Below are 9948 nucleotides of genomic sequence, written 5' to 3' on the forward strand. Positions count from 1 at the left end.
CTGCAGTACTGGGTGTCGTGGCTGCCATACTAGGTGCCGGGTCTGCCGTACTGGGTGCTGGGCCTGCAGTACTAGGTGCTGGGGCTGCAGTGTGGGACTCGGGTCTGGCGCACTGGCCCCGAGTCTGCGTCACTGAGCTTGGAGTCCACGCGCGAGGACCTGCGTTCATCCTACGGCATCAGCTGAGCGTCCCCACCCCGGGTCAGAGGACGCCGCGCAGCAGCGAGACTCCGACCCCCGCGGCCCGTCAGCGCAGAGCCTGAACGCGCAGACTCCGGCCCGGCCGGCGCGGCCCTGACGCGCAGGCGCGCGCTGCTGTGAGGCGCCGGAAGCGGCGTCCCGGATGTCCGGTCACGTGGGGCACCGGGTTCCGGGTTCCGGGAGGGCGCGGGGGTCCAGCGAGCCGGGCCGCCAGTGCGGCGGGGAGCAGGGCCATGGAGAAGCTGCGGAGGGTCCTGAGCGGCCAGGACGACGAGGAGCAGGGCCTGACGGCGCAGGTAGCGGCCGCGGCGGGGCCGGGCGCAGCGCGCGCCGGTGTGCCCGCCTCCCGGGGGAAGCTGGGGCGCTCCGGGTTTTCGTGGGGTCCGCAGAAGCCCCCGGCCCCACCCCGCGTCGGCCTCCTGGCCCTCGGGGGCCCCGCGGCTCTCCCGGGGGTTCTGCGCTGCGCTGGGCTCTGCAGCGGGGCCGGGCGGCGCCGGCGGGGCGCCGCGGGAAGCCAGCGTCTGGGCTTCGTGTCGCGGGTGCGCGCGGGGGTGAAGGCGGCGCCGCGAGTGGAGTGTGCCTTATCGGAAACGGGGCGACCGGAGGGGCGGGGGTCACGGAAAAGTGAAATCAACGCGATGAAACGGTGTCTGCTCAGGCACGCAGCCCCCGGGTAAAGGATTCCGCGCCAAACACAACAGCTTTGCTCAGTGCCCTTACCCCGAGGCTCGGCGGAGGGTCCCCCTCCCGCGGGAGAAGCGCGGGCAGCCGCGGGGCGGGAGCCCTGGCCGCCGTGTGCTCGCCGACGGCGCTTTTCTGGCTGCCCCGGAGCGGAGCGCTGAGCACCGACCTTGCGGAGCTCTTAGGCGCCCCTTCCTCGCGGCCTCTCGGTGGTCCTGTTTACTCAGCGCTTCTTGGGCCGGCTGGCTGGTCGGCTGGGAGGGCCCAGCGCTGCAAGACTGGAACTGCTTTCGGGGCCGGGGTAAGCGGTTTGGCGGGTGGTCGTGGTCCCACAGGGTCCACTGATCGTGTGAGAGGCGTCCGTGGGGGCGGAGATGGCCCCCCCAGCTCCCCGACTCGCTGTGTCGCGCTCTCCAGGGCAGCGTCCGTGGCGCATGCGGCTGCTTGCCGTTTAAACTAATTAAAAGTAAGATTCAAAATTCCTTTCTTAGTCACACCAGCCGCATCTCAGGTGTCCGGCAGGCACGTGTGTTCATGGTTGCTGCGTAGGACGGGACACGAGTGGGACGTTTCCTTGCAGAAAGTTCTGTTGCACGGAGCAGCTCGAAACCTGGGGTACGTGAAGGGGATAGTGTCCCTTTTCTCGAGCCCACAGTCCGGAGGGGAGAAGGATGTTGAGAGTAGCCCAGAAAACAGGAGGCTGGTGGTGTAGGCAAGAGAGGGGATCATGGCTGGGGGGCCGTCCACGGGCGGTTGGGAAGATCCCTGGAGAGGGGGTCGGCTGTACCGAGAAGGGCTGGCCGTGCTTGGGCAGGTGGATGGCCAGCGCCTGCAGACTGGTGGGAGGAGAGGGGAGAGAGCACGCGGCTGCAGATGCTGCCCTTGGAGCACGAGAGGATCCTGTCCTCACTGAAATGGGACATGAAGTTGCCAGTTGGAAGTTTGGGTGGTGGGTGAGCGTTGAAGTTCAGGGAGAAGGTGCGAAGGTTGTTGGAGAGAATAGGCAGATGAATGAACGGACAGGGAGCAGCAGTGGGACTGTTGGCAGCACGAAGTCCCACGTGTGGGTAATGGTCCTGGCCTTGAGGTGGGGGTCTGCTGGGCAGCAGGAGTGCAGGGCTGGGCTGGCAGAGTTGGATTTAACCAGGGTTTGGACGCTGCCCGGTGACCGCATGAGGGGGCAGAGGGCAAAGAAGTTGAGGATGTACGCAGGAGCGATTATAGGAGGGCAGCAGGGGTGCAGGGGCGGGGAGGGAGAGTGAGTGTGTGGTGACATCGGTGGGGTCGGTAACTAGGCATGCTGGAGGGTAGGAGGTGGTGGTCGGAAAGGGGGATGCTTGAAGCTGAGATCATGGAGGGTGTTGAGATGATGGCACGTGTCTTCCTGTAGATGAGGGCTTGGTGGTTGGTGTAAGGTGCGGGGATCACTGGAGGACAGAGGGTGAGGAACCAGGCGTCTCGTAGTTTAGGCGGCTTCTTCTCCAGGGGCGAAATGAGCAACAGTTAAGACGGGAGTGGAGGGATGATAGTGAGCCGGACACAAAGCCCTTAGAAGAGCAAGAGGTGTGATATGGGAGGGGGCAGTGAAGGCGGTGACCTAGGGGATGGTGGTGACCGCAGGGAGGGGGAGTCGAAGGTGGCCTGGTGTGATGGCAGGGTCCTGGAGGCAGCTATTTCTGGGGCCGAGGAATGGATGGGAAACAGCAGTGAGGGGGGCGTTCACCTAGGCCACTTCCTGTCCGCAGCGGTCAAGATGCTTGGGCCTGAGAAGATGGGCCCCACTCTGAGAGTGCAGAAGAGACCGGAGTGCAGAGAGCGGGAGGCGGGGACCTGTCAGGGCAGAGGGTGAGGATGTAGGGAGCTTGCAGGAGTGACATCCTGCGAGTGTGGCAGGACGCACATGGGGTGGGGTTTGGAGGACTGGATGGGATTGGCTCAGGGCAGCCGGGGAGGTGGGAGACGGTGGTGGCCAGATGCATCTGAGATCTGGGACTGCTCCATCCTGCTGTGGGGACTTGGCGGCCAGGGAAGAGGCAGAACAGCGAATTGTAGGGTCTCTCCTTGTGAGATGTCTGGAAGGATCTAGATCAGTCACGCGGCTTCCTGTAGCCCTTGGTGTAAGGTCCAGACTCTGCTCAAGGCACCTCAGCCCTCTGCATGCCTCCCCGCCTCAACCCCTGTCCCCCAGGACAACCACGCTCTGCTCAGCTGCCTCGGCCTTAGCCATTTCTGTTTTCTGGGCTGCCCCAACCTGGCTCCCAAGGTTTGCCTGCTGGGCCTTAACCTGGGTGGGCTCTTTCTCGCCGGGATCCGACAAGGGTGACCAGGTGGTTTCTGGAGTGTGAGAGGAACCCGGGGACCTGGGGGGAGATTGGTGTCATCCGGAGGAGAGGGCGCTGTCCCTCTGATGTCCCCACTGCTGTCGGCTGTCTCTTCGAGGCACCTCCCCAGAAGCCTTTAGCAAGCCTCCAGATCCAGCTTCGGGAGCGCCTCCCGCCCTGCCCTCCACCCTTGGACCTGCTGAAGTCCTCCCTGCGCACACATGGCCCCTGAGGTGCTAGAATTGGGTATTCACAGGGGTGAGGACACGCTCGCAGCTGTGTCACCAGCGTCCCACTCAGCTGCCGGGCAGTCCAGGTCAGAGCAGCCAATTAAAGCGATGGGCTGGGGCGCCCGGGTGGCTCCGTCTGTTAAGTGTCTGACTTAGGCTCAGGTTAGGGTCCTGGGATGTTGGGTTCAAGCCCCGTGTTGGGCTCCCTGCTCCGCAGGGCGTCTGCCTGTGATTTTTCCCTCGGCCCTTCCCCTGCTTGTGTGCTCACTCGTGCTCTCTCGCTTCCTCTCGATTAAGGAAGTAAATAAAATCTTAAGAGAAGAAAAGCAGTAGGTCCAAATGACAGGGCCGGTGTGCCTCGGGCTGCTTTCTGTGGCCGTAGGAGCAAGAGGCTGGACGCGAGGGAGGACTGGCTTCCCTCTGTGCCGGTTTCGCCCGGGCTCTGGGCCCCAGTTGGCGGTACGCTCCCTGTCGGGGGAGCCCCAAACCCAAGGCTCGGGCAGGTTGATGGAGCCTGAGTCAGGGAGGAGGGCGCGCGGAGGGCCGGACGACTCAGCCCCGAGGACACGCCCCAGGAGCACTGCAGTATTTGCTGAGCGGATGAGTGAGCGGAGGCCGGAGGCTGAACTCAAGTGAGCGTTTTCTTTAAGCTGGAAGAGGCGTAATCGCGCGGACAGGTTGGTGGGAGCGGCCTCAGGGAGAGAACGGGGGTCACTCTCGAGACAGGGGAGTAGGGGATACTGCGTGTTCCCTGAGAAGGTCGAGGGGCTGGGCTCTAGGGCGCACTGAGCTCAGCCCCTCTGCGGACATGCGCGGGAAGGAAGGGAAGAGGGGCTTGCGCGGGGCTCGGAGGTTTGCTGGAAGCGACAGTGGACGTGGCCACATCAAGGGTCTGTGTTTTCGGTGTGGAGGAGGGGACGCTGCCTGCACAGAGACTGTCAGGGCCGCGCCCGGAGGTTGGAAATAGCCCATGGGCTGGGGAGGGAGAAGGCGGGGTGCCTGCCGGCGTCCGTCAGTCCCCCGTGGCAGGTTGCCCGGCAGGCGTCGTGAGGGCCTGTGGGAAGGTGGCGCTGACTTGGTTATGATCCCCCGTCCTGCTGCCTGACTGGCCAGAGGAAGAGGACGCGGGCTTGAGTCGTGGCGTTGTGCCAGGGGGATGCAGCAGAAAGGGGGTTTTAAATGTCTGCGTGGATGGAGCTTGTGTTTCAGCAGAAAGGAGAGGAGAAGGACCGGTGGCCTGGATGTGGGGACCCTGAGGCTGCAGGGCAGTCCAGGCACGAGCCGTTGGATCCGCGTGCCCCCAGGGGGACATCAAGGCTCAAGAGCGCAGCTTGAAGTTTGGGCGTGGACTGGTTTCGGGGAGTACGAGTGGCCCGGGTCACTGAGTGGGGTGGAGGGCAGAGCCCGTGGCGACAAGGGACGAGCAGCAGGAGGGCCGGGCTGTCCATGTGGGTGTTGGAATCATCCAAGACTCTGCCAGGATCCGGGGTAGGACCTGTCTTCGGAGGTCGCAAGTGAGAGCATGTGACAAGGGAGAGCAGTAGGGGACGGGAGGGAGGAGGGCCTGCGGGTCACAGAGGACACGGAGTCAGGAGCCGGGCTCCAGAGGTGGTGGGGCGACGATCCCACTGGAGAGCGTCTGTGCGCACCTGCTCCTGGAGCTCGTGGTCGCTGGTCATTACCTCTCTGGGCGCCGCCGTCCTGTTGAGCGAGGACTTGGGGGAGTACCGCGGTCGTGGTGTTCGGTAGCTGAAGGCCCACCGCGTTCCCGTTATCCAGGTGCTGGCGGCCACGGGGCGAGGCTCCACCGAGACAGCCGCCGCTTTGTGATCCAGGGCTCTCCTGGCTTCTCCGTCACCAGGAGAGACGCGAGTGTCCGCCGGGCCGCGGGGTCGTTCTCTCGTCTGTAATGTTGCTGCTGCTGCGGAGGTGTTTTCCAACTAGTATTTTTTTCATCAGTTGTGTTCAGGTTCCCCGGAGCGCTGTTCACTGCAGCAGGGAGAGGACGCGGAGAAGGGCAGGGTCTGTCCTGCTGACCAGAGGCTTTCTTTTTGCTTCCTCTTCCTTTGTTTAGTTTTTCTAATTATTTTTACTTGTTTATTTTTAAGATTTTATTATTTATTTGAGAGAGAGAGCATAAGCAGGGGGAGTGGCAGGCAGAGGGAGAAGCAGGCTCCCCGCTAAGCAGGGAATCCAATGCGAGACTTGATTCCAGGACCCGGGGGTCACGACCTGAGCCGAAGGCAGATGTTTAACCAACTGAGCCACCCAGGCGCCCCTAGTTATTTTTGAAGATTTTTATTTATTTTGAGAGCGAGCGAGTGAGCAAGTGAGCAGGGGGAGGGGCCGAGGCAGAGGAAGAGTCTCGGCAGACGCCCTGCTAGCGCGGAGCCCGGCATGGGGCTCGATCCCACGACCCTGAGATCAGGACCTGAGCCGAAAGCAGACGTCCGACGCTTAACGGATGGGGCCAGCCAGGCGCCCGCTGCCTCTGCCTTGATGACAAATGGTCCTTGGTGCCCGCGTCCATGCGTATTTCTTCTCCGGGATGGCCTTTAAGCAGTCAGCACAGTTGCTGGTTTTGCTGGGCTCGCTCCTGACGGTGCTTGGACCAGAAAGGCGCCCCCGAATGCTTGTGCGGCAGGGCCGGGCCGTCCGGGCTCCTCGGGCTCCGTTCCGGCGCGCTCTTCTGGTGCGCTAGGGAATCTGGGGTTTGCTTCCGTGTCCTGGACAGCAGGCAAACCTCAAGGCGAGTCATTTGCTTGTGGGTTGAATATTGCGTTTTTACAAGTGGAAATAACTTGTTTCCTTTGGGCGATCATCACTTGGAAGATGGTAATAAGGGGGAGCAGCTCCAGTCCAAGAGAAGCGTGAACCGGCTCTCGAAAACCGGCAGTGAGCTTGGGAACGGTGGGGTGACGTGAACTTGTCAACTGGTTCCCACGTCACTGCTCTCTCGCTGCCCGGTTCCCAGTCCGGCTTCCATGGGTGCTGGTCTGGGCACGCCGGCCGCAGGCTCCCGCACGGTGAGCGGTCCGCGGGGTCCATGCTGCTCCGTGGAGTGGAAACGCAGCAGGGGCCCTCCTCCTGGTCCGAATGCGTGACATTTGGACATTTTCATAGGCAAGTCTGTTCTTTGTTTAACACGGAGCATTGGTTTTGCTCTAAATAGGTGACATTGCAGGAAACGAGAACGTGAGTTAAAGCAGATTTTAAAAAACATTTAAAATGCGTTAAGTGATATTTGTTATACTTACAATCTTTAATGATTTTATCTACTTTTCATGCTGCACAAGGATTCATTCCCAGGTTAATTGGTTGAGGTAAGGAATGTAGCAAAAGGTATTTTTGAGCCTTTGCAAAGAAATTTTGTTTTTGCTTCATTATTCTTGAAATACGTTATAAGCAGATGATCTTATTTTTAAGTATCTGTGGTAATATAAGTTAGAAATTAAGTTTTGATATAAATTTTTTTTTTAAAATACGAACTTCTTAATATGTATTTCTGGTTTTCTGAAATGACCATTGCTGATACTTTTTCGCTTCATTGGGAAATAAGTTCTGAGTGTAATTAGAAATCTGAGTGTGTCTACAGCTGTGTCTGGATTACTGTAGAAGGCGTGCCCGGTGATTTCCACTCTGCCCACGTAATTTGGTTACAGTTTGTATATAACAATGCTGTTGCTCTAGCATAAATGACCATTTAAAAAAATATGTTTGTTTTTTTAATAATGGTTGAGGGTGTACCTAGGGCTTTCCTGAGTTGGTTTTAAGTGAACTTTTTATAATACATGGAAGTTGTGTGTCTGGTGGCAGACACGACCAGTGGCTGCCCAGGTCCCCCTCGTGAGGCAGGTGTATGCATCCGCCTAGGTCCACAGCCGTGCCCTCCTGCAGGCACCCCCGCTCTGCTGACAGCCTGTGGCCAGCTGGCAGGAGGTGGGTTCCGGAAGGCTGGCCCCTGCATCAGGGCGGGACCCACACTGAGGCGGCTGACAGCCCAGGCCCGATCCGAACACCAGCTGAAACCACATGATCCCTCCCCTTCCCCATCAGCTCCTCTCACTTCCCTCAGGGTTTGTGCCCAGAGCAGTTCAAGCATCAGAACCCCTGTCTCAGGCTCTGTACTTGGGGGCCTCTCCTGCACGGCCACAGGTAGGGGCAGTGGCGTGGTGAGCCCTATGCGCCTGGGACCCAGCCTCAGCAGTGCCCCACATTTTGCTGATCTCCTGATCTTGTTTCCTCTTCCCCCGATATTTTTAGTCGTTGAGTATTTTATGATATGTATCCTACGTCTGTCATTTCACCCATGTTGGGGTGTGTCTGCTGTCCTGCAGGTAAGGGCTGTTGAAATGAGGAGCACAGTGCCGTGGGCACACCTGTAATCCCACCGGCAGAGGAACAGCGGTGCCCCAAGACCGTCCTTCACCCCACGTCGTGCTCACATCTCCCTTCACAGCCTGGCGGGGGAGGGGGGTCTCAGCCTTCTCATGTGGAGTGCAGCAGGCACAGGCAGACAGATGCCGCGGACAGGCTCGGGTGTGGCCCTCCCGCGGCACCAAGTCGCAAAGTCGGACTGCGCCAGGCAGCCGGAGGGCGCGTTCGGACTCCCCTTCCTTCCTCCCTTAGGTCCTGGACGCCTCGGCCCTCAGCTTCAACACCAGGCTGAAGTGGTTCGTCATCTGCTTCGTGTGCGGCATTTTCTTCTCTGTCCTGGTGAGTTCCAGCCTCCTGTCGCCCCGTGACTTCTGTTCTCGGCCCAGCTAGTCCCGTGTCGTCCAGCAAGCAGCCTGCCCTCTGGGCTGCCGCCGGACTGTTTCCAGGGGGACGTGGTCACTGGAAAGAAAGGGCTGGAGGGCCATACAGAGATGCCGAAATTAGTATTTGCTGGGGGTGGGGGTTACAGGTTGTGAAAATAATTTTTTTTTAAGAAAAATCAGTGTGTGTGGAAAGCTGCAGAGCCGGGAATTGAAATGAGTTAACTGTTTAACTCGCTGTGTATAAAGAATGTCACTTTACGTAGGGTGAGACGCTCGCACACGTGTAGGGAAGTTCCGTTATGGGTAAGTTGTGGGTACTCGTATGCAAACCGGGCAGAAGAGTCCACTTGGCAAATAACAATGACCATTAACTGTCTTTAAAATGATGTAAGTAGAGACCCGGCTAGCACATTTGTACTTAAACTGTAGTTTACTGTAAATCGTATTATTTTTACTTAGCGTGGTTATACTTTACGCTATCACAATGGTAAAACTTTCAAAATGTGTCTGAACTCAGGGGACCGGATTGCTGTGGCTTCCTGGTGGCATAAAGCTGTTTGCGGTGTTTTATACCTTTGGAAATCTCGCCGCGCTCGCCAGGTGTGTACAGAGGTCGGGCTCCTCCGGGTCTGCTGTGCTGGTGCCAGCCTTCCTTTCCAGGAGACACCGCCTGAGTGGCACGGCTTCTGGAGCCACGAGACCGATGTTCGTTCGGTAAATGCTCGTGGCCTCCTGCGTGGCCAGGAGCGTCGTGGCGTGGGAACGGTGGGAATAGCTAGCCTTCGGGGCACTTGTAAGTGCTTCCGTCTGCTACCCTGGTGTCTGAGGTGGGCACTGTTATCACCCCCACTTTATGGCCCAGAGAGGGTGAGTCACCACCCCGTGATGTGCCCAGTAAGGTGACCGCCAGGCTCTCTACCAGACCGTCCTCCAGACCCCGGCTCCTGGGGCTGCGCTCTGGTCCCTGCGTGGGAAGCACCGTCTCGGAGGGCTAGGGCCGGACTGGAGGTCCTCCGGGCGTGGTGCTGAGTGGGGAGATCACAGGGCGAGGGGCGCCAGCCTGCCCGGAGCATGTGGGATTGGGCGTGGGAAACCCCCTCTGAGGATCTCGGTACCCAGTTTGGGTGTGTTGACATCTGCTGGAGAAGTTCTGGGTTTGTGTACACTGAGTTTTCGGAGGTGACCTTCTGTCTCCTCAGGAGTTTTCTGGATCAGAGGTAGTCAGGTGAACCTGCGAGAGCCGAGGCCAAGCTCGGGGCTTTCCGGGCTCGAGCCTACAGAGCTGCTCCTTCAGGCTCCCAGCGGAGCAGAGCCCAGCTCAGCGGTTTTAGGTCGTGTTGCTCTTGGGGGCTTCCCGCTGACCGTTATTCGGGGGTCGTGTAGTGTTGTTCTGGTCGGTAGCGTGCAGGGGTGAGGAGGGCCAGTGCCTGAATGGGCTCAGATCGGGAGCGGACAACCTGTGGGCACGGACGGCCTCGGCATTGCGTTCAGCGGGAGCTCTGAAGTCACCCTCGGGAGACCTTCTGAGAGACCGTGCTGTGTCCTAGATGCCGGAGTCAGGCTCCTCTCCGGGGCTTCTGGCTGGCTGCGTCGGTAGGCCATGTGACTCTTGATCTGGGGGCCACGAGTTCAAGCCCATGTTGGGCCTGGAGCTTTGTTAAAAAGTAAAGTATTAAGCTTTTAAAGAAAGTTTACTTTTTGGGCGCCTGGGTGGCTCAGTGGGTTAAGCCGCTGCCTTCGGCTCAGGTCATGATC

General features: G+C 59.5%; 1 protein-coding gene across 4 annotated transcripts in view; it reads left to right on the top strand.

The window, feature by feature from the left end:
* Window positions 1-369: 369 nt before the first annotated feature.
* The window catches only part of LOC111158649 (SFT2 domain containing 1), a 16917-nt gene continuing 7338 nt past the window's right edge, over window positions 370-9948 (top strand). For 3 of the 4 annotated variants that reach the window (XR_002641366.1, XM_022520826.1, XM_022520829.1), the window contains exons 1-3: window positions 6563-7588; window positions 8063-8149; window positions 8711-8793. Coding sequence is in view for 3 of the 4 variants with exons in the window: in XM_022520826.1 (XP_022376534.1) it covers window positions 7466-7588; window positions 8063-8149; window positions 8711-8793 (293 nt within the window). In the remaining variant the exon portion in view is untranslated. Of the gene's footprint in view, window positions 498-6562; window positions 7589-8062; window positions 8150-8710; window positions 8794-9948 lie in introns of those variants that run through there. The other variant, XM_022520828.1, reaches the window with a different exon arrangement.

This window comes from Enhydra lutris, unplaced genomic scaffold (genome assembly GCF_002288905.1).
Source record: "Enhydra lutris kenyoni isolate GAN:26980312 unplaced genomic scaffold, ASM228890v2 scaffoldscaffold62, whole genome shotgun sequence".
Classification (NCBI taxonomy): domain Eukaryota; kingdom Metazoa; phylum Chordata; class Mammalia; order Carnivora; family Mustelidae; genus Enhydra; species Enhydra lutris.